Below are 24,923 nucleotides of genomic sequence, written 5' to 3'. Positions count from 1 at the left end.
GCGATTGAAGCCAGCTGCACAAGTGCAACAGTTTTCATTGATAATTTGCCTGGGACTTACTCATGCATGGCCTTGTGACAGCTCCCAGCTTTGTTCCTTATGGTCATACCTGGCCAGACCCCTGCAGCAATCTCTCATTAGTGTGGGCCTGCTTTCTAGTCCCACATTTTTTCTTTTTTTATTCCTCACCTGAGGATAGTTTTTCCATTGAGTTTTAGAGAGTGGAAGGGAGGGAGGGGAGAGGGAGAGGGAGAGAGAGAGAGAGAGAGAGAGAGAGAGAGAGAGAGAGATCGACGTGAGAGAAACACACCGTTTGGCTGCCTCCTGCTCACACCCCGACTGGGGCCAGGGATTGAGCCTACAACCAAGGTACATGCCCTTGGCTGGGGATCAAACCTGAGACTCTTCTGTCCGAGAGCCGATGCTCTAACCACTGAGAAAACTGGCCAAGGCTCCAGTCCCACACTTCTCGATTCCATTCTCCATGGAATTGTAGATAAAGATCAGATCACATCTCAACTCTGCCACTACTGGCTGAGTTAAGTCCCTGAGATAAGTCCCAGGGTTCTGATGTGGGTGAACGGCCTGTCATCCTCTCCTGCCTTACAATTCCTGGCTCTCTCTTCCTGTCATACTTGGGGCTCATGCCTTCCTGTGTTTTCTCAAGCTTATCACCTGCACAATGCTTGCTTTCTCCCACCTCTAAATCCTTCGTTCCAGAACCTTCTCTCCCCTAGAGCCCTCCCCTTCCCTGTCTTTTCACTCAGTCACTCCTACTTGTCCCCTTGACCAGTGGTTCTCAACCTTTCTAATGCCACGACCCTTTAATACAGTTCCTCATGTTGTGGTGACCCACAACCATAAAATTATTTTCGTTGCTACTTCATAACTGTAATTTTGCTACTGTTAATGAATCATAATGTAAATATCTGTGTTTTCCGATGGTCTTGGGCTCTACAGCAGCGGTTCTCAACCTGTGGGTCGCGACCCACAGGTTGAGAACCGCTAGCAGGGTCACCTAAGACCATCGGAAAACACAGATATGAAGTTATGAAGTAGCAACGAAAATAATTTTATGATTGGGGGTCACCACAACATGAAGAACTGTATTAAAGGGTCGCGGCATTAGAAAGGTTGAGAACCACTGCCCTTGACCTTGGCTTGAAATGCTATTTCTAAGAGATGCTTGATGACCCCCTGGACCAAAGTTTCTCAGATTTTCTGATCATTGGAATCCCTGCAGTGCTTGTGAAAAATATATCCAAAGCCATGTCAGGTCCACGACTCAGACTCTCCTGGGTCATGCCTGGAAAGCTGCAACTTTAGCAAACACCCACGTGCTGCCCAGGAAGGTCGGAACCACTCCCCTGGATCAGCTTTGCTTAAGCTTTTGGCTGCATATTGGACAAGCCCATGGAATCAACATCCCTGGGGCCTGTCTGACATTATTTTTTTGACGTTTGATTCACATGCAGCCAAGGTGGAGAACTGCCATCTTAGACCACTGTTCTCAGACATTTGTGTGCAGAAGACTCATCATGTTGTCTTAAGTGCAAATTCTCAGGCTCAAAACCTCCCAGAGGCCGATTCAGGAGAGCTGGGGTTGAGGCCAGGAATCTACTTTTTGTCAGCACCCCCCACGTGCTTCTGACACAGGGGCTTGAGGACCACAGTCTGAGTCCCCCTATTGGAATAACAAAGGGTCCACTGTTGGCTTCCTCAGCATCCTAGCTTTCCTTTCGTGATAGCCCTCCCTCTTCTTTATTCAGTTTTATTGAGATATAATTGACATACAGCACTCTACAGTAAATGTGAATGTGTACAGCATGATGGTTTGACTTACATATATTGTGAAATGATTAGCACAATATGTTTAGTTAACATGCATGATCTCATAAAAATATAGTAAAAGGAAAAAGAAAAAAAATTCCTCGTGATGAGAACTCTTAGGATCTACTCTGTTAACAACTTTCCTATATATCACTAGCAGTGCTAACTGTAGTCATCAAGTTGTACATTAGACCCCTTGTCCTTATTTATACCTGAAAGTTTGTACCTTTTGATCACCTTCCTCTAATGCCCCACCCCCATCTCTGGTAACAAATTTTATCTCTTTTTCTATCCGTTTGGGTTTTGTTTTGTTTGTTTGTTTGTTTTAGATTTAGCATATAAGAGAGATTATATATATTTGTCTTTCTCTGTCCAACATATCATTTAGATTAATATGCTCAAGGTCCATCTATGTTGTCACAATGGCAGGATTTCCTTATTTTTCATGACTGAATAATATTCCATTTTATACATAATGGATAAACATCTTTATCCATGCATCTATAAATGGACACTTAGATTGTTTCCAGTCTTGGGTATTATAAATAATGTTGCTATGAACATGCGGGGGGGGGGGGGTGAAGAATCTTTTCAAGTGAGTATTTTTGTTTCCTTTGTATATATTCCAGAAGTGGAATTTCTGGATCACATGGTAGTTCTATTTTTAATTTTTTGAAGATCATCCATGTTTTTTTCCATAGTTGCTGCACCAATTTACATTCCCACCAGCAGTGCACAGGTTTCCTTTTCCCCACATCCTTGCCAGAATTTGTTGTCTTTTTTATAATAACCATTCTAACAGATGTGAGTGATATCTCATTGTGGTTTTGTCCCTTTTTAAATATTGAGGCTTGGGCCTTCCTACAATGTGCCCAGCACCAGCACAGTGCCTGGACGTGGTGGACACTGAATAGACATTCATGGAGTCACTTCATTGTGCTGTACTTTTCTACATATGTGTCTTATTTTCCCAACTGTTACATAAAATATTTGAGACCAGGAAAGAACATGTCACATTACTTGTCCTACACCACAGAGATCTTTATATTATACTCTGTAAATTTATTTTTTGTTATTTAACTAGAAGCCCGGAGAACAAAATCGTGCACGGGTACGGTCCCTAGGCCTAGCCTGCAATCAGGGCCATCTTCCCTGGCTGCTGGCAGCCAGCCCCACCGCCCCACCCCCTCCCGCCCCCGCCACCACTCATGCCGGTTCCCCATTCGCCATAGGGCAATGGGAGCCTGTCAGCAGCAGAGGGGGGGGAGAGGGACCGAGAGATGGTCAGTGCACCTCATAGTGACTGGTCGTTCTGCTGTTATGGTCACTGGGCTTTATTATATAGGCTTAGGTATTACCTAAGATGCTCTTGAGCTGCTGTGATAGGATTAAAGCTAAAAGCTGGTTGATGAAATACTGCTTTACACAACAGTGTATTTTGTTAATTCTGAAATTGCTCAAAAGAGGGAACTACAAAGGATGCAGTTTTATTTTTCTGCATATGCAAATGGCTGGCCAAACAAACTCAGTTACATTGGAATGTGTACTATGTTCCGGTTTATTTCTGAAGTGAGAAGATTCTTGTTCTGACACATCCTTCCTCTCGTGTACCCCCGAAAATAAGTCCTTGGAGAAATGTTGAGGGGGTCCTTCTCCGAATGTCAGGAAGCATAGCACATTTTGTGGCAGACCCCTAGCAACGATAGGAGATACTCCACCTGCCAAGAGCTCTCAGGTCACCTCAAAGTCACCAGATTCTTCACTTATCAACCATAAACCATTCTGGGTTTAATGAATTCAGAATCCCATTCTGACAAAACACTGAGCTTTTGGTCATAATCAACTTCAGGAAGTTTCACACCTTTCCCTGCGTCCTGGGGATCATATGTCCAAGATATGTTCTTAATTTTCTCAAATAATCATTGACCTTCCTTGCAACTTTCTCCTTAAAAGCTAAATATCTACATTTCAAGAGCATATGAATCATTAGTATCTTTTGACTCTGATTCAAAGCTTTGAACCAATGAACACTACATGTGTTAAAAGTTTATCAAATGAGTTATGTTGTTCCTAGTCCTTTTAATTATTTGACTTCTGAAGAGAATCATAGTGCGTGGATTTTCCAACTTTTTTGACCAGACTCTCATGAGAAATAATTTTTTCATTGTTACTCAATACACATACACCAAAAGTTCCAAGAAAGAAAAATAGTTTCCCATATTATATGAAATGTACACTGTTCTTCTTTTCTATTCTATGCCATTCACTTTTTTAACAATAGTTCCATCCATTAAATCATTACTTCTCAAATTTAACTGCCTATTGGAATGACTGGGGAAATGTTAACAATTTACAATACCTGGTCCCACTCCTGCAGAGTCTGATTTAATTGGTCTGAGGTGTGGCCTGAGCAGTGGGATTTTAAATGCCCCACCAGAAGATTGTTATGTGCATCCCACGTAGGCAACATGTGCAATAAGTTGATTTCCTAGCCACAAATAGGTCATGACTTGCAGTTTAAAAAACACAAACACTGCCCTAGCCAGCTTGGCTCAGTGCATAGAGCGTCAGCCTGCGGACTGAAGGGTCCCAGGTTCGATTCTGGCCAAGGGCACATGCCTGGGTTGCAGGCTTGATCCCTGGTGGGGGGTGTGCAGGAGGCAGCTTATCAGTGATTCTCTCTCATCATTGATGTTTCTGTCTCTCTCTCTTTCTCCCTTCCTCTCTGAAATTAATAAATATATTTTTTTAAAAACACACGCACAAACACTGAGTAACATCAGACACTAATTTCCAAAACCAATAGCATTTTCAAGCAGACTTGTTTATTCACTGGACAGTGTGCCAATGGCAGTTCTGTGTCCTGTGACCTGGACACTGAGGATAAAAATATGCAGAAGACATTGTATCTGCCCTTGAAGAACTGATAGCTTCATTTTCACAAATGAAACACACACATGTAGCCAACACCCAGATCAAGAAACAGCACTGCCAGTACCAAAAGACCTTTATGTCCCCTCCCCGATCAAGATGTGACTTCTAACAGCATAGATTAATGTTGCCTGTTTTTATACTTTAAGCAAGTGGAATAATACAATATGTTCTCCTCAGTGTGTGGGTTCCACAGGTTAACATTCTGTTTGTGAGATTCATCCATATTATTCGGAGTAGCTATAGTTCATTCATTCTTGTTGCTTTATAGTATTCCACATTCTATAAATACACCTCAACTAGTTTATTCATTTACTCTGGATGGGCATTTGAGGGCTTCACAGTTTGGGCCTGTGAACATTCTTGTACATATGTCTGGTGAATGTATACACACATTTTTGTTGGATACATACCTAAGGATGGAAATTCTGGGCCATAGCTTAAGTATATGGATAACATTAGAAGATACAGCCAAAAAGTTTTCCAAACTGGTTGCAATAATTTACACTCCTATCAGCAAAGTACATGAGTTCCATTTGCTCCACATCTTTGTCAATACTTAGTATTGTCAGTCTTATCATTTTAACCATTCCAGTGTGTGTGTTAGAATGCACATTTGAAATGCATTTAAGTAGAAAGACCCATGTGTGTTTTTTCTAATTGACAAATATAAAATGGTTCTAAATAGTGCATGGAAATTCTCCCTTGACTTGGGGGTTCATAGATATTCCAAAATCTTACAAGGGGGGTTTGTCCTATCTTAGTCATTGTGTCTTTCTTCCTCTCTCGCCCTCCCTTTTTCTCTTGTTTTCCCATGGCTTCCGGCATCCAGTCTGGGTCTCACCTGGAGAGACATGCAGCATCTGACTGTGCTCACCTCCAAACGAAACCAGCTTCATGATGAGGTTCATCAGTGGCGGCGGAATGGGGTCGGCCTGGAGTTTAATCACCTCTTTGGCTACGGGGTCCTTGACGCAGGCGCCATGGTGAAGATGGCTAAAGACTGGAAAACGGTGCCAGAGAGATTCCACTGTGTGGGCGGCTCCGTGCAGGACCCTGAGTAAGTGGGTGCCATGACTGCTGCATGTGGAAATGTCCCAGAGATGGTGCCATGGCATTAGCGACAGTATCAGATTCCCTCTCTGTCAGGGAGACGTGCTGGAGTTGACTTAGGGACAACTAGCTTGCAGAGAGAGCTATAGCAATGCACAACTCTTGGGGAGGGGGAGCATTTACATAGAACACAGTTGGGTGACTCAGAACCCATACTTTTAGGTGTGAGCATTAACTGTTTTGGTGCCTTATGCCATTATTTTTCATTGCAAAAACCGACCAGCGTAACCAGCTCCCAGATCAAAGAACAGAACACAACCAATATCCCAGAAAACCCCGCATCCCCTTCCACCATAATCTCCCCACTATTCTTCTAACTCCATAGATTACTTTTTCTACTTCATACTTAATATAAATGGAATAATACACTGTGTTCTCCTTCATATCTAGATTGTTTTGCTCAGAATTATGTTATGAGATTCAAGCATGTTTAGTGTGTACTTGTAGCTCATTTATTCTCATTGTTGAATAATGTTCCTTTGTGTGACTATAACATAATTAATTTATTCATTCTACTTGTGGGACAAGGTAAGCATTTGATTTTATTCCAAGTGAGGTGGATAGACATTTGAAAGGATTTAAGTGAGAAGTTCCTTACCCAGAAACCACTGTGCTGGTCACATGAACCTACTTCCCATAATGCAAGAGGATTGGACAATAGGGTCCTCTTTATTTAATTCCTTTCCTCATTGGTCCATCAGTAAAGTAGAAATAGAAGTTTTTATCATTGTTATTTTTAATTAAGGTTTTGTGTACATGCAACGAAATGTACAGAACTTAAGTGTATTATTCGAGTTTTGATAAGTGTATACACCCGAGTAACCACCATCTAATAAAGCACTGGAACATTCCATTACCCCAGAAAGATTCCTCATTCCCCCTTCTAGTTAATCCCCACTTCCCATGGACAGCCATTGTTTTCATTCCTGCCCCCAAAGATTAGCTTTACAGTTCTTGGGCTTTATCTGACTAAATCACATTGTATGGACAATTTGGTATCCAGTTTCTTTGACTAAACATTATGAGTGTGAGATCAATCCAAGTTATTATGTGTAGTAATATCTCATTCACTCCCATCGCTGTGTCATATTCCATTGTGAGGGTACACCTCTGGGATAATGGCATTTCAATGGTGGTAAATCCATCTCTAACCATCCCATTCCATCCCAGCCTTATTTCTGTTGGTCATCTGAGCTTGGCCAGAGTCAGAGCCCTCTCACAATTCATCCTCCCCTCCATTCCGCTTTGGTCCTGGAAAAGGACCTGCAGCTTCTGTAGTCAGTTACCCAGACCTGGATTCAAATCTTAATTCCACAAATTGGACAATACTTTGACCTCTCTGACCCTCTATTTTAGCAATTCTTAACCTTTGTACCCTGACCTTCTTTGGCAGTATGGTGAAGTCATGGACCACATCTTAGTATGCTGTTTCTAAATGCTTTAGATAAAATACATGGGATTGCAAAGGAAGCCAAATATATTGAAACCAACTTTTTTAAACAAATTTGTGATGAAGTAATATATGTCCTTTGTTTTATCAACACATTAAGTAAGCATGGGTTATGCCATTCCTAGTGCCACATGTAATTTCAGAGCAATGATAATAACCAAAATGCTACTTTAAGATGCCTGCAAAGACTGTAATGGAAATGAAAATCTCTGGGATTCTTGTGACAAACTGAGGAAGAGCTAATACCACTCTAGCATATGGCCTGCCTTCATAATCAAAGAAGAAACTGTTTCCATTATAAATTAGTAAAATTTAAGATGTAGGGAGTATATACATACATGCCCCTGGAATTCTGCCCTTATGGGCCCCAAAACAAGAGCTTCTTCTTTCTTTTGTGGCCTTGGCTCCAAGCTCAATGCAGAACCAAGGCTCGGGTCTGAACCAGGTGTGTGGCCAGCACCTTTTTGTAGAAGTGCTCTACAAGATTTGTATCTTAAAATATTCACCATTTTATGCTCCAAAATAAAAGCCATGTCAAAGAAGGATATTAACATGGGCAAAGGGCCAGGAAGGGGAACTAGCACCATGCTCAGAGTTTTCATGCACAGTCTTATTTAAACTCACCCACAGTGACAGTGAGACTTTCAGGTATTTGAATGACTTGTTTCCTGACCAGTATGTGTAGAAGCAGAAATCTAACACAAATAGTTTTGTTCCCAAAATCTAGAGTCTTCCCATCACACCATGCAATCCTCAAATGTAGTCTCCTTTATTACGTTTCTGGGGCAAGAGCCTTTGAGCAAGTCACCATCAAAGGAGATTGATTGTATGGAAAGATAGCTGAAATGCTGAGATTGACCCTTCTTTGGATTCTAACTCTATGATCAAAGAGATTCCCAAATTTCCCTGATCTTTCAAAGGACTGTTCTTCACTAGGATTAATTAACCCAATTTCAGCTTTTTAATGATAATAATAACACTCACATTAGCAATAATAAGGAACTTAGCACTTTAAAAGAAAGGTCTTATGAGCTCCTGTCGCAGTTTGGCTTGTCCCAAAAGTAGACCCTGAGATGGGACTTGGGTGCTAACAATTTTTTGAGAGTTGATTCCAGGAAATACAAGTGGGGAAGTGGAGATGTAAGACAGGGAAGAGGAATAAAAGCCAATAAAGAGTACATTGATAAGCAACTAGTTGTCCACTGTTGGCAACTAGGCTCAGTCCCACTGAAGAATGGAGAAGTTAGGGTATATTTATTCACCACCTTCTGTCAGTCCCTGGTAGAGGATTGTCCCTGAGGAATTAAATCCCTGTCACTTGCAGGCTGTTCATAGCAAACTCCCACAGAACATGGAAAAGCTCCAGGAGAGATGCTGGGAGATGCTGATACCTAAGGTAGGAAGCAGTCAGGGTACATGGGAGCCACATCTGAAGGGGAACTCAGGTGACTTAGGAGAAATGGGAGGGGCATCAACAGATCTGCTACATTCCCTTTCCACACAGAAGGTTCAGAGATAATAGGTAACTTGCTCAGGCTCATACAGCTGAGGTAGGACTGATTAACCTCAAAGCTCTTGCTCTCTCTGCAACCTGAAGCTGTCTTCAGAAAACCCTCACGTAACATGCACATTCCTTACCATATCCCCTCATTGCTTTGCCCTCAGGAAAATACCATCCACTGGCAAGTTGGTGCTGACCCTCACCACCGATGCGTGTGAAGGGAAGGAAAATTTTGTCCGCTACCTTGAGCATGTCCAAGCTGTCATCACAGTCAATGCAACCAGGAGAGGAGACCTGAACATCAACATGACTTCCCCTATGGGCACCAAGTCCATTTTGCTGAGCCGGCGTCCAAGGGATGATGACTCCAAGGTGGGCTTTGACAAGTGGCCTTTCATGACCACCCACACGTGGGGGGAAGACGCCCGAGGAACCTGGACCCTGGAGCTGGGGTTTGTCGGGAGCGCACCTCAGAAGGGGGTGTTGAAGGAGTGGACCCTGATGCTGCATGGCACGCAGAGTGCCCCTTACATTGATCAGGTCGTGAGGGATTACCAGTCCAAGCTGGCCATGTCCAAGAAGGAAGAGCTGGAGGAGGAGCTGGATGAAGCTGTGGAGAGAAGCCTGAAAAGCATCCTGCACAAGAACTAGTGCTGCACTCTGGCTCCGGCGCCTCCCCCCTCTCCCCCATCTCCGCCTCTCTGTCCTTGCTCCATTCTTTGTCAGGCACCTAGCAATTCCAACTTCTTGATCTGAAGCTTCACTCACTGTCAATGATTATTTTCTTTACAATGGAAGTAATCTTTTTTATTCTATGCCCCAAATACAGTGTTCCCACCAACATCTACGTTCTATTTGTGACTCTAGGTTCTTTATTTGTGTCATTCAAATAGATGATATCCTGCAAAAAAAAAAAAAAACTTGGACAACTTTCCCCTCAATTTTTTTCAGATCTGAGAAGAGAAGAGAATGCATTTAAAAAGCTACACACAGTGACTCCAAGAACGTCTATTCATGGTCTCAACTGACCTGTTAGATTAAAAAAAAAAATCAAAGCTTATGACCAAGGTTGAGTCCTGAATCTCTTAAAGCACAAGAGATGCTGTAAATGCTTTGGGGAAAGATGTTTTGAACTTAGCAAGATTTTTCAGCGACGTAGATGAAGGTGGCATGATTTGAAAGATACCATCTATGAGAACTCCAATTACTGGATGGGGAAGAGTAAAACAGCATGGGCATTGGAAATCTTACCACCAATGCCAACACCATAACTTTTCCTACTCAGCCAGCATGACAAATATAAACCCTATGTAGTGTGGCTGTCCTTTCACCAGCTATTGCTCTGAGTTACGGTAAAATATTCTAGAGAAGTCCAAATTACTCTCAGTTGGCACAGAATTCATTTCAGCCCCAACTTTGTGAGGTTCCTCACATAACTGTCCAAAAGGGGAAAATGCAAGGCAGGTCTGGCCACACACCATAGTAGTTTTTAACCCAGGAACATTCCTTTTCCTAATTCATTTGGGAACTTCTTAATCTGATGGGAGCAAGAGGCCAGGTGAGTATTTCCTACAGCTTTCCACATATGAACGTGGGCTTTGAGTTCCAAAGCATGTGCTTAGTGGGCAATATCTTACTCCTTCACGTTGTGATTTCTTTGATGTGTTAGGGCAAATGGCCTCTGTTCAGGCACAGGTGTGTGGCGGGTGAAGTGGGCATGTCTAAAGATGTGAGCAGCCATCTTCACATGGACCTTCATTTGTATGGAGACTTTTCTGCCAAAGTGGGGAATGCCAACTCATCCCCCATAACTTGAGCCAGAAGGAAGCAAGAGAAGCCCTTGTTAGAGAAAGCACGGGTACCATTTTGGCAACTAAGCAGTCCATGATGGTGTTTAACAGGTCATCTAAAGCTGATATATTCCTCTCCCCTGTCTACCCCAAAAGACACCACACCATTTCATTACCAAATAGAAATGCTTTCTGACCTGTTGGCACCTTGTTTTCCTACTCAAAGATGGATTCCTCATCCCCAATCCCAATGTCCACCCATTCCCAAGAAATGACTCATTTGTTTGACTTGATTCCCAAGAACTGATCAACTACTCCAGCTACATTTCTCCCTTCCCCTGGGAGCACGTAGCTAAGCCTAGAGTTCCCTTCCTCAAAACCAGCAACACCAGAGCACCAGTTTCCATTCCCTGAAGGTTACAACTTTAAGAGAGAAGTCTGGAAAACCCATTTTCTTTCTTTTTTTCCCCATGTTGGCATGAATTTGTCTTCTCTGACACCACATGACCTTCTCTATTTAATGCTTTAAAATGTAACAATATGATTTTTAAAAGAAATTTATTACTTATTGCGAAGGTCTTTTTAAACCAGTTTAGATTTTAAGAAAAAAATAAATGGAAATCATCAAAAATTCATTTCCCATTAACTGTCTGAAAATAAACCAAAGGACATTATGTGTGTATAAGTGCACACAGAAATATATATATACATATGTAGACTATACACATGTGTATATATGTGTATATATATACACTTGTATAAATGTATATACACACATATACCGAAAATGTGTGTATGCTTATTTATTGGAGAAATAGACACCATATTCATCTTTAAAGGAATATTCAGAGTATATCAAGGTGATACTGGTTGAAGAGAAAGGCCAGTGGAAATTCAGGTGAAAATGTTCATTGATTCCCATTGCATCACCACTGTAATTTTGCAGCTCTCTGTATAAACATTAAATGTCTTATATAGCAGCAAAAATATAAAATAGTGTCCATATTTTCACAGTTGTGGTATAATTTATGAAATTAGAGAGTAACTTATCAGCTTCTTAATAAAAATGGCAAGTTTTGATATGAGTATACAGTATATAAAAATATATAGTGCTATATAAAAATATTTGGTCTCTATTTCATTTTTTTGCACCAGTATTAACACTAGAATATGTCTAGCTAGTGAAGTTTTTATGATATCCCTGATCCTAATGGAAGAAACATTTATAGTCATTTATTTTTTAAAATGAAAATAAGTAAATCATGATTAATCAGGATAACATTGTTGCTTCCTATTACAAAATGTTCTAAACAAATTTAAAGAGACATGTAAATTAGGAAACTTAACAAGAAAACATTACTTTCCAGAATTGTGGGATGTGATATGCATTACATAAAAACACTGCCAGCCATTCTAGAAGCAGATAATAAAATGTTGCCAAAGAGAGATCTAAAAAGCCTGCTTTCATTAATATACATGAAAGATTTATAATTAGAAAATCAATCATACACAAGTAAATCAAACACCTCTAGCAGCATTTTTAATACTCAGGTTACATCCCAGTAGCTGGCCATAAAACAAATTTAGGAAGGCAAGACCACCATTTTGTAATAGAGTAAAATAGACCATGCATAATAATGATAAGCACTGTTTTCTGAAATATATTTTTCAGGGATGTGTGCATGTGTCTAAGTGTGTGAAGTGGCTCACAATGTAAAATGCATTTCTCATTGTGGGTCATGGGCCATGGTCAAAATCTATTCTAGAATATATTCATCAGGCCAAACTAAATTATACTATAGTAACGAACAGCCCAAGAATCTCAGCAGTTTAACACAATGAAGCTTTATTTTTATTTACACAAATCCTACTTAGGATTCAGTGACTCCCCAACGCCATAGACTCCCATGCAGTGGCTCAGAGATTCAGGCTGCTTCAATCTTCAGTCTTATGGTTTGTAATCATAACACAGGTGGCTACAATCCATGCAGAAGAGAATCTGTGTGGAGGACTCTTACCCACTTTTTTTATGTTCAGCCTGATGGAGACACAACGGCCCCTTTAGCTACAGAGCATCAGCCAGTACTGGTCAATAACCCTGCCTGAATGTAAACACCTGGGACAATTAACAGACGGTTGATAAGTATTAGAGACTCGCCCACAAAAAGAGCTTGACATGCCCTTAAAACATATTCTTAAGTACTGATTTACATGGCAACCCCTCCTCGTGGATTGTACCATGAACAGTATTATAAACTAGCTGTAGCCCATGTGACCACATGCTATTCTAGCAAATCTTAATAGTTGATAAAAGTATTAATATATTTATATTTCATTGTAAAAACAATTTTCAAATGTGTCCTATGGTATAATACTCATCATACCCAATTAGCAAAATCTTAAGAGAGCCTATGACTAAAAGCAGACATTGAAGTCCAATGTTGTGACAAACTGAGAAACTGCTTTCAAATACTTAAGTTCCAAGATTGATTTCTAAAAGATTAAGTTAAAAAACATCATTCTTATAGAGTTACCACTACATGTTATTGTTACTGTCACATAAATTAATAGCAGTGGTTTTCATGTGATCAATGCCTTCATTAGTTGGAGTGATCACATGAAAACCACACACTACAAAACCTTTAGGAAACATAGCCAAGAATTTTTTATTTAGAGAGAAAAATGCTGAATTAGGGGAACTAGTACCCTCAGAGCCAAAGTTCTTGGATACAAAGAGTTTAATTTGATAGAAATTTCTAAAAATCAAAAAGCCAAGAATAGAAACAGAGTTTGGGGGATAAAATAGGAGGTTCTAAAAATTCTGGGAGTTTGAAATAACATCAGCACAGAATGTGTCCTGGGCCAGCGAAGGAGCTTTGATTGTAGCCAGCTGGGTGGTTCCCTGTCAACAAAAAGGGTGCTAGGAGGAGTCTGGACTCAGCTCATAGGAGTTAGGAAAATGGAGAGTCGGGGGTGAATGCAGGAAGACTGTATCTGGCACTGTTCAGCCGTAGGGAAACACAGAGACTGGGGTAAAGGGGAATTCCAGTCTCTGAAGAGCTGAAGTCTGTTGAAGAGAGAACCTAATACACTGGGGAAGCCATCCCAGACAAGTGCCTTGAAGCACCATTCTCCTGCCAATGGTCTAATTCTATGCCCACCCACAGCCTCCTGATGCTTTATCTGGCCTCCCAAGGACAGTAACACCAGAAGAGGAGTATTCAGCATAAGGGGTACTAGCATGGTATCTCCAGGAAAGATGGCCCCCCTCTTTGCATTGCAAATTAATCAACTTAGTACTTGAGTTCTTCCAATAGTCTCTTGTGCATTTCGTTGCCAAGAATCCCTTCCCTTGGGTTCAAGAAAATCTGGTGGAATTTGGTTTTGGATTTACAAGGGACCAGGAATCGAGGTCTGATCTGAGGCAAGTTTTCCAAGCCAGCCTGTCAGCTTCATTTTTCTCTTAAAACTTAGAAGACACTCACTGTTTGTGAACCTGGGAACAGAATGAACTGACTGTAAGAAATGCAATTGGCCCAGAGATGAAGACTCTGTCTTTCTAAATTCCTCATGTTCAGTCCTGCGTGGTTTGGGGTAGAATGGGGGCAATTAGAGATCTCAGCCCATAGAGTTTGAGATGCCAGAACAGCCAAATGAGGCTGGGAATTCCCTAGGTCTAATGTTAACCGTCACCTATTTCCACCATGGAGGCTTCAGGCCAACCCTCCTCACCATCCCAGGGCGGGGTGTCCCATCTCATAGCACGCTCAAAGATGTCCCTCTACACCAAAGAGGACATCCAATGGGCTGCCCCAAGCTGGACAAAAGGCAGAGGCTGCAACCTGTTTTTTCTCTTTTGGCCCCTGTCCTGGAACCACTGACCAACCACAGGTGACAGATAAGCCACCTGGTAAGCTCCTGGTCATAAGGACACAAGCATGTAGGTGAAGGGATAGTTGTGACTAGTAATTGCCCCAGCACAGTGAAGTTATTGGCCAAGGATATACCTTCTTGGAGAACATACATCTCATTTCAAAAGCCCTATTTCTTTTAATAAAATAAGGCAATTTGGTTTTTGTGGCATCTATTTGCTTTTATCCAAGCATGAGAAATTGGAGTCAAGCATTTATACTAATCAAGGCACCTGAATGATGTCCTTCGTTATCAATGCGCCAAATGCCATATGAGTTTGAAGTGACTTCATTCACCAGCAACATCCCAACTACAAACCTGTGATACAACAATTTTAGGAGAAACCTCAGTGGAATTTTGCAACGTGAAAGAGGAAAGAAAGAAGAGATGCCAGGTTAGCAGTGTCTCCTGTTATGTAAACTGAATTTTGTATTAGACCCTGCTGGTGCATGCCCTACATCAGGGGTCAGCAAACTACAGCCCAGGGACCCAACCCAGCATACTTCCTGCTTTTGGAATTAGTTTTATTGGAAATAACCATGCCTATTTTTTATTGTCGTTGGCTGTTTCCATGCTACACTGGCAGAGTTGAGTAGTTATAACGGAGGCTGTACAGCCTGTAATTGGGCATTTTATAGAAAACATTTGCCAACCTCTGCCCTCTAGCTATCTCCTCAGCCCACCCCAGAGGTCACCTATAGACAGTTTTGTACATGCCAAGGAGCTCTCTCCCTACCAGGTGTTCTCTGGCTGCAGAGATGCGCCAGACCTGGTGTGCCCCAGGCCCACCTCACCTGAGGAAGGGAGATCCCAGCTTCCTGGCCTCCTGTTGAGGCCATTTGAAGATGTGCTGCCTGGTCTCTTCAGTCCCCAGGGGGCTGAAACCCCAGTTGCCCACAGCGGTGGCAGCAGGTTAATGCTGCCTGTGTTGGCGCCTCCCTTTCCTGTCTCATGCCCCTTCTTCACCAGGCAGGAGACAGAAATTCCAGCAGTGATGTTAACAGAGAGAACTGAATATAAAGCACCCTCAACTGAGTCGTATAAAGAAATACTAACTACTTAATTAGGAAGGCAAAAGAGAATTCAAGTATCACAAGGACCAAGCAGCCTAACATGGGCAAGAGCCAGGGGCTTGCTGGGACTGTGCTGAGGTCCTGGAGAGTGGCACCACACGCCTGACTCGCCCTCCCGGCCCATGGGTGGCGAGTGAGTGCACATGGCAGGCCCCTGAGAGACCCAGATGTCTGTGGAGGGACTCAACTGGCTGGCGCAGGTATCTCTGAGGAGATGATCATGGTTCTGCAAATGTTGGAAAAACTAAAAACTGAATCCAGCTGCTGCTGCAGGAAGTGCTGCCCCGCCAGGGTGACGAAGTGCTGCTGGGGCAATGGGGACAAGCAGGATGGAGCAGGTGCCTTCTCCCTCTTGACCAGAAATCGGACTTGAGACCCTTTGGTGGGAGGGCCAATGCTCTAACCCGTGAGCTACACCGGCCAGGCGTCCATTTTTTATTATCAATTGAATATAAAAATTACCTTTCTTCCCAAAAAGATACCCTTGCCTTTTAAAATAAGAATATTAACTGAACATTTAGTCCAAAAACTAAAAAGACTTCATGGGGAAGACAAAAAGGTTTGCAGTGGTTTATGCTAAATAAAACCTATATACTGGCCCAAATTCCTAGTACATTCTGGGCACTAGCTAATGGTTTCCATCATTCTCTCTTAAGCTTTTAAATCATAAATATTTTAAAACTGTGCAATAGAGTAGGTTCTCCATTCATCTTTTAGAACAAAACAACACAAAAGCACTTTTCTTTATTGAAATCAAAACCTCAAATAAAATTCAGAACGAGATTTTTTAAAGCTCTAAATAGAAAGCTGACTCCATTTAATATTCTTTCTATTATCCATAACAAGGAAATAAGAGAATGTAACTTGTGACTCCATCAATTTTCTTGTAAGGGTGTGTAGTTGTCTTTCCAGATGCTTTTGTTCAGGCAGATGCACTAATCCGTGTGAGCATGTTTACTCTGTATTTTGTATTTTGGAGCACCTACACAGGGAAGGGTTACTTTCTTAATCAGTATAAATAAAAAATCACTTTGGGACTGTTAGTAGAAAAATAGATGCCTAGAGGCCACATAAAAATTTCTGTAAAGTTCCTACTTTAAAGTCCTTTCTATTTCCTAGCATGTGGCATAGTAGGTACCTGTGTATACATGTGCGTGTATGTGTGCATGTGTGCACAAGATAATGCACACACAGGTATGTTACAGCGTATTATACTACAGTGACTATTAATAAATCTGCAAGCCTCCCCTTGTCAGCATAGCACACTGTTCTGGCACATAGTATATACTCAATAAATGCTTGTTGGACGAATTAACTCCTAAACAAGGAACTATGAGGTGACATTTGATTTTGCTTTTTGAAACCTGACCTACGGCAGACGGCATGGTGTCCCACTTATATCCCCATGACCTTTACCATTTCCGTGTACTTCCATATTAATGCCCCGGGAGCAGCCCTCCCCACTGGCTGACAGGAGGTGGTGGATGAAAACCCTGCTCCCTCACCCCTAAGGTAGGATAACTCTGTAACACATGTTCTAGTCCATCTCCCAGAGTCCCTGCGGGGGGCGGGGGGCAGGGGGATTGAGCTCCAGCTGCCCACAGTGCTAACCGGCCTGGCAGCACACCTCTTACTGGCTGCCTCTATGCCTGCCCCTCTCTCCACTGCCCTACTGGTGCTTCCTGAGATCACATCCCTAAGACACTACATTCAGCTGTGGCCGACATGGCTTGGTTGGTTGGAACGTCAGCCCATAAACCAAAAGGTGGTGGGTTTGATTCCTAGTCAGGGCACATACCCAGGCTGCGGGTTCGGTCCCCTCCGGGTGGGTGTAGAGGCAACCAATGGATGTTTCTCTCTCACGTCGATGTTTCTCTTTCTCTCTTTCTCTCTCTCTCTCTAAAAAAAAAAAAAAATTAAAAAATTTTTTAATTATTAAAAAAGAAACTACATTCAAAGCCTTGCTTTGGGATCAGCTTCTGGGGGAACCCAAACTAAGACAGATACCTTTAATCATTTTACCTCTAACAAAACGCTCCTCCATGTGAGCTTGTGCTTGTGCTTGTGCTTGAAATGCAATGGAAATGAGCGAATGCCATCAACCAGCATTTCCTGTGTGAAATCTAGACACTCTGCTGAGTCTCAAAGAACCACTGCGAAGGGCATGTCTCTCTCCTAAACAACCACGGTTTGGTGGCCATTTAACAGAATGTGTCCCCCGCGTGGCTGATGCACCTACATTCCCAAGGCCCCTGTTAATTAGACAAACAATCTGCAAGCAAAACAAACCTTTTTAATTAGACTTCACTGGCAATGCCAGACCGGCCAACTAAGGTCTAATCCAAACAGGAACCCCTACTCTTTATCATTTGTTCTACACATCAAAGCACGTCCCTCCAGTGGCCCTGGGTATTCCTGCAGAGCCTAGAGGTTGGGAGAGCCCTTGTCTCCCAGTTTCTTCTTGTTTGCCTTTGTCTTTCCAATCAGGGTCTCCACAATAACAGCGGTTTCTTCATACGTCTGAGTGCTCTCAGTTGAAAACTTCTCCATGGATTCCATCACTTCCACCCTCTCATAAGCCAAAGTCCCGGCAGGGCTCCTCTCCTGCCGGCTGCCACTCCTATCCCCCTGCCCCTCAGATCCACCCTGACTGGCCCCAGGCCTTTGGGGCGGGGGTGCAGACGGTCCCTCTGGACCAGGTGAGACCACGACACAGGGCCTCCTGGGCCCTTCATCCTCCTTCTGACCATCCTGCTTCTCGCCCGGACCTTTCAGTTCTTCGGTGTCTCTCTCAACCTCCTGGCCTGCAGTATGCTGGTTGGGCGGGTGTCCATCTTCCTTCCCCTGCGGACACCCCCGTCCATTCTCCCGAGGGGGTGGGGGCTGCTCAGGAGAGGGCTCCATAGCACGGTCGCGATGCAGAGAGCCGTCCTCAGTAGAAACAACCACTCCACCCCTGGCTGGGATAGACACGGAACAGAACCCAGGGTCCACGTAACTGGCATCCCCAGAGACCAGCACGTAGCGCCCTTTGGGGTAGAGGTCAACTGGGGGCTCAGGCTCCTCGGGGCTTCTCACTCTCTCCTTGACCATCTTGCAGAGTTTTCCAAAGGCTTTGCTTATCTGCCCTCCATCTGGCACGTCCTCTGAACCTCCTTCTGGGGTTGGGGGCCTAGCTGCCTCACCCCCTGATTCAAGCTTAGATTCCTCTTCTTCTTTAATTACCACCTGCACCAGCTTTGTGTCTTTCGGGCCTTTCAGTGGTGTGTCTTCCAAATTTTCATCTCCTCTGTCTTTAGCCATAATCTCCTTTTTCCTTGGAATGGTCTTAGGGGTGCCTTTTGGTCTTGGTTTTGCTGTTGTTATATCCTGCACAGCTCTGGCAAAATCTTAAAAATAAAATTAAAAAGTAAATGGGCAACAAATCAAATATAACTGTCAACGAAAGAGGGAGAAAATGCATTCATTGAAAATTATGCTATCTGTCTTAGAGACCAACACCTAGCACTGGGGTGGGTTTATTATTTATGGGGCAAAGCAATGGGGAAAGAGGTGAAACACACAGAAACATTGTAGCATCCAGGGCCCATGTTAAGGACCCACCAATTGTGCAACTTTATACAAGTCACTTGACTCCTCTGGACTTACAGAGGGAAGACATTGCTATTCTGACTCTCACAGTTCCCATCCCACTGGGTACAACTTATTGAGATGCACAATTCTATTTCAATAACAGTTGATAGGAGCAACACCTCCTGTCCAACCTGCTGAGCTCATAGCAGCTACTTGGATCCATAGACTAGATGAAGGAAATCCATTCCACAAAGTCATTCCCACCTTGGACTTCCCCGAAGGTGAGTGGGCAGCGCTGCTTGGGCCTCTGACATGGGCAGAGTGGCTTCAGGCATGGGAATCGTATGACTCCACAAGGTTGCTCCCTTGTGGCACGGGCATCCCAAGCTAAGTAAACATGACCACCCTTTGATCAGCATCCCCTTCCTGCTGCGTAAAGGGGAAGCGATGCTATTAAACTCAGAACTCACAGGAATCCCCTGTTCCCGAGGCCATATTTATTTCTTCAGACTAGCTAAAAGGAAAAACTAAAACTTTAAGAAAACACACAAAATATAACCCTGCCTCATCCATGAGGCTTTTCTGCCTCACTCACATGGTGATTTTCTTAACCTTTTCATCCCAAAGGACTTCTGCATCCCCTCCCTCTCTTAACCAGAGGGCTAAGCAAGGGCATCTAGCATGACTCACGATGAAAGAGCTGAGTGCCAGGAAAGGCCATGGAGCCATAAGGAAGGAGGGGATGCAGAGAGGGGCATGTCAAAGGAAGCCAGTGGGGAGCAGATAGGAAAGAAGGGGGTGCTTGCAGAACCAGTTACAGAGTCTCAGGGCCCAGTGCAAAAGAAAAAGGCAGTTCCCCCTGTTCAAAATGATTAAGAATGCGAGCCCTAGCCGGTTTGGCTCAACGGATAGAGCGTCGGCCAGAGGAAGGGTCCCATTTGATACCAGTCAAGAGCACGCACCTCGGTTGTAGGTGGGAAGCAACCAATCGATGTGTCTCTCTCACATCAATGTTTCTCTCTCTGCCTCTTCCCCTCCCTTCCACCGTTTGTAAAAATCAATGGAAAAATATCCTGGGTGAGAAAAAAATCAGAACAAACAGAAAAAGAATGTCAAGACACTGATAGCAGAGCATAAGCGCAGTGCAGGGTCCCTCGTGCATGGGCCACAGCCCTGGAGCTGGCCCTGGGTGCTTGGCGACTGGGACCTGCTGCCCCTTCCAACAGTGTTCTGACTCCAGAACCCCATTTCCTCAAACCCCTCTAAGCTTTCCGAGACACGGGGATTTGAAGGCACTCTAAGTATGGGGATGCGGCATTACCATCTTCTCTGCTCCCTGAACACTGTTTGCTTGTCCAGGACTGGGGAGGTTTAGCTAAGAGGTGACCTCTCACAGGTGCAAGAAACCTTCCCCAAAGGACTGAATGTTGAAGGCAGAAGCCATGCTTGCCATCCAATCTACTTCTTCTCCATTGTGAAGAGAAGAAAAAATGAGCAATAATTGAGCATGTTCTCTGCTCCAGACACTTTTGTATAGAATAATTCATTTAATTGGGGGGGGGTGCAATTCAATACTCAGAATATTGAATTGTATCCCCCCATTAAATATGTCTCATATGAGGGTAGCATTCCCAAGGTAGTCTGTCCCCACAGTCTGATTTTTTCCCCTGTGACCTTTCTGGCTCAGTCCCTTAGCACCTGTGGGAGTGTATCAGAGAGGGAGAGAAGGAGACCTCCCCTAAAAGAGTTTACTTTCCTGATAGATTGGAAGGAAGCATGAATGTTAAGTTCAAGAATAAAGCCACTTAATTTTTTCCTTTTTTTTTTTTTTTTTTTTTTGAGGGCAGAAAACAGCAGAAGTCAGGGTTGGGGAGCATTACCTTTTCCACTGGGTTGAGGGCTGAGAGAGGCTCCATGGCCTGTGGTGAATAGAGTGACAGGCACTTCAAAGAGGGTGGAGCTCAGCCTGGCAGAAAGACCAGAAAGAAGTGGTCACCATCTCTAATTCAAGCCACACAGATGGTCAGGGGGTAAAAGTGACCCACTAATTATGAGCAAAAATAACAAAAGAGTTCCCTAGATCAAACTTCTCATGAGCCACATAAACATCTGCACACTGGATGAGAATGTAAAGGAAATAATCATTGCTTTGAGCTCAAGTCACCAACTGTGAAACACACAGAAACATTGTAAAGTGGGAATTGCTTATAATCTCACAATGCCACTACTATGTTGAACAGGGGGTTTTTCTTGTTGTTTTGGGGGGCGGTTTGTTAATATATTTTTAATGATTTGAGAGAGGAAGGAAGAGGGAGAGAGACAGAAACACCAATGACGAGAGAGAATCATTGATTGGCTGCCTCCTGCATGCCCCACACTGGGGATGGAGCCCACAATCTGGACACGTCCCCTGTCCGGGAATCGAACCATGATGTCCTGGTTCATAAGCCAATGCTCAATCACTGAGCCATGCCAGCTGGGCAGTTGTTGTTTTGTTTTTTAATAAAACAATCCCCATCCCAGGCTGAAGTATTTAGGGCAACCAGGGTATAATATCTCCAATTTGTTATTTTAAAATAATATGCATTATATATATAAATAAAGAGGGGAAAAGCAGTTGAGACAAAGCATAAGCAACTGGTGAATCTGCGTAAAAAGCATTCGGGAGTTGCTTGTTCAATGCTTATAACATTTCTATCAATTGGAAATTAGTATATTAAGACTTATTTTCATAAATCTGTGCATAAAATGTTCACCGTGGCATAAATATAATTTGGAATTATGCACGATACATTGACCGTAACGAGAGGAAAAAAATCTTACTTTCCCTGTTAAACACTCAAATAATTGCTGCTAAGACAGAGCACCCAGAGAAAAGAAAGAACTGCTCTTTGTGCGATACTTCTGGGCGCTTCTATTTTAATTCAATCTAAACCTCAAATATCAGCAAGAATGAATCAAAGAATCACAGCTAAATAGAGAATCAGAATCCTTATATGAAGTGGTGGTCTCCAATCTGCCTTATGATGATAAAATTGGATATGAATATCCATACAGTCATAGATGTAGATGTAGATGTAGATGTAGATAAAGATACAGATAACATAGATGTAGAGGTAGGTTAGGAGTGGGTAGAAATGATATTGATGTAGTTGTAAGTGTAAGTATAGATGTATATAATGTATACTAGAGGCCCAGTGCACGAAATTCATGCATGGGTGCGGTGGGGGGTCCCTTAGCCTGGCCTGCATCCTCTCCAATCCAGGACTCCTTTGGGGGATGTCTGACTGCCTCTCACAATCCGGGATCGCTGGCTCCTACCTGCTCACTTGCCTGCCTGCCTGATTGATCGCCCCTAACCACCTTTGTCTGCCTGCCTGATCGCCCCTAACTGCTCTCCTACCAACCTGATCGCCCCTAACTGCTCCCCTGCTGGCTTGCACACCCCTAACCGCTTCTGCTTTGCCCCACACCCGGGACCCAGGATTCCCTCCTCCGGCTGGTTGCAGGCACCTAGGACCCGGGCTTCCATCCCTTTAGCTGGCTGCAGGCACCCAGGACCCGGGCTGGCTTCGCCCAGCCAGTTGCAGCCACAGGGGACCATGTGCAGGTAGCTTTGCCCGGGCCACAGCCACAGGAGCCCAGGACCACGGGGTGGGCGGCTTGTCCCTCTCCCAGGCCCACAGCCTGGCTGGTCCCCATTCCTCTCTCACAAGCTCATTTATGGCTGGCTGGTCCCAAAGAGAAACATCGATGTGAGAGAGAAACAACCATTGGTTGCCTCTACACCCACCCAGTGTTGAGTGTTTGAGCCGTTATGGCGTGAGGGCATGATGACCATTTGCATATTAGCTCTTTATTATATAGGATAATATAGGTATGGGTATAGATTATACAAATGTAGATGTAGGTGTAGGTATAAGTATAGACTTAGATGGTGTGATTGTAGATGATATAGATTATACAGATGACACAGATGTAGATAATGTAGTGTGTAGCTGTAGATAAAATAAATATAGATATACTAGTAAGTATAAATGATATATATGTAGATTGTGTACATATAAGTTTAAGTGTAGGCATAGATATAGATGATATAGGTAGAGGTGTAGATGAGGTACTGGTAGGTAATATAGATGTAGGCGTAGATGTACAAATTCATGTAGATGGTGTAGATACAGATGTAAATGTAGATGTAGGTATAAGTGTGGGCATAGATGATGTAGAGTAGAAGATGTAGATTTAGCTCTAGGTAAAGGTGTAGATGTAGATGATATAGAGAGAGACAGAGACTGAGATTTATTTCCCAGCTTGAAGTGAGTGGCGTTCAAGTCACAGCTCCATTATGAACAAGACCAGATAGCATATTGACGGCCACCTTACAGACCCAACCAGGTGGTACAAATCATGCTGGCAGTAGCAGTAATAACACCAACAGCTCAAACTACTTGTGGTACCAGGCACTGTGCTAGGAACCTCACCTGCAGCATCTCCTTAAATACTCCTGATCATTCCATCTGCTAAGAGTTATGTCCTCAGAGGCCCATGGAGCAAACAGTAGCCTTCTCCATGAGGCCTTTTCTGACTGCCCAACTCAAAATTCAAGCATTCCTACCATCAGCCTCATCTCCATTCCCCTCTTCCCTGCTATAATCTTCTCCACTGCACTTGTCATAGGTCATACTCCCTCTGTCACACATTCATTCATCATCTGCCACCCCCACTAGTATTCAAGGCCCATGAGATCATGGATTTTGTGTTTCACTCCCTGCCACCTGCCCACTGCCTAGAGCTGGCACACAGAATGCACTCAACAAGGATCTGTGGAATGAGTGAGTGAGCAGCATGGAGAGAGAGGCACTCCCTCGCTGTCCCTCTGTGACCACACCTGCTGCCTTCGTTCTCAATGATCCGATGATAGCGGTGCAGCTCGTTCTTCAGGGTTTGCTGGGCGACCACCAGCTGCCGGCAGTCATAGGAAGACTTCTCCAGGCTCCTCTCAGTCTCTTCAATCTCCTTCCGCAGGGTTTCAATCTGCTCATTATAAAGCTGAATCTCGTCATCGTAACACTCGTGGGCGTCTTTAATAGCTTGTTCCAGGGTCGCTGTCTGTGGGCAAAGACACAGTTGTAAGGAAACCCATCCCATCCTCTCCCTTAAGACCCAGACTTGACAGGGGAAATCTGGACTCAGCGTGTCAAGTTTTGTTTATTTCTCATCAGCAATGGAATCATTTTGGAATCCTTAAGCCCAAGAGGAATGTGAAAACTGAGCTCCCTCTCCTCACACCTGCACAGCACCCACTGAAATCAGCCCTCAACGTAGCCCCCCCGCAAAGGCAGTCTGAAGATGACAACCTCAGAAAATAAGAAGACTGCTGTCCATGGAATAAAATGTACAACTCAAATAAAGTATATTCTTCATACTTGAATGAGTTGGCATAAATCTGATAGCCAAAAAATAAGTACAAAGAACACATACTAAACAGATAAGATGCTAATTTTACTGAAATAATTCAGGGGGGAGAGTGTTTCCTTGTTCTTATTTAATCACTATGGTGCTTTAATTTTCCCGATTGGGCAGTCAGAAAAGGCCTCTGGTAGCTAAAATGTGTGTGCATGTGTTTTTGCATGTGTGTGCACATTCGTGTCTACATAAAATAACTTCAGGGAAATATTATTTGCATATTAATTCAAGGGAAGTCCAAATTAAGGTGGGAAAATAGAAAAAGTGGCCTGATATTCACTTTT

General features: G+C 43.3%; 2 protein-coding genes across 3 annotated transcripts in view; one reads left to right on the top strand and one right to left on the bottom strand.

The window, feature by feature from the left end:
• Positions 1–9,476, top strand: part of PCSK2 (proprotein convertase subtilisin/kexin type 2) — a gene marked incomplete at both ends in the record, with an annotated part of 269,142 nt that extends 259,666 nt beyond the window's left edge. For both annotated transcript variants that reach the window (XM_079783512.1, XM_079783511.1), the window contains 2 exons: positions 5,594–5,821; positions 8,990–9,476. In XM_079783512.1, coding sequence (XP_079639638.1) covers positions 5,594–5,821; positions 8,990–9,476 — 715 coding nt within the window. The remainder of the gene's footprint in view (positions 1–5,593; positions 5,822–8,989) is intronic.
• Positions 9,477–18,024: 8,548 nt separating this feature from the next.
• The window catches only part of BFSP1 (beaded filament structural protein 1), a gene marked incomplete at both ends in the record, with an annotated part of 31,216 nt that continues 24,317 nt past the window's right edge, over positions 18,025–24,923 (bottom strand). Inside the window, 3 exons of the mRNA XM_079783474.1 lie at positions 18,025–18,989; positions 21,054–21,139; positions 24,062–24,282. Coding sequence (XP_079639600.1) covers positions 18,025–18,989; positions 21,054–21,139; positions 24,062–24,282 — 1,272 coding nt within the window. The remainder of the gene's footprint in view (positions 18,990–21,053; positions 21,140–24,061; positions 24,283–24,923) is intronic.

This window comes from Cnephaeus nilssonii (genome assembly GCF_951640355.1).
Source record: "Cnephaeus nilssonii genome assembly, chromosome: 11".
In the NCBI taxonomy this organism is placed as follows: domain Eukaryota; kingdom Metazoa; phylum Chordata; class Mammalia; order Chiroptera; family Vespertilionidae; genus Cnephaeus; species Cnephaeus nilssonii.
The sequence above is the reverse complement of the archived record's forward strand: the minus strand, read 5'-3'. Positions and strand labels throughout refer to the sequence as shown.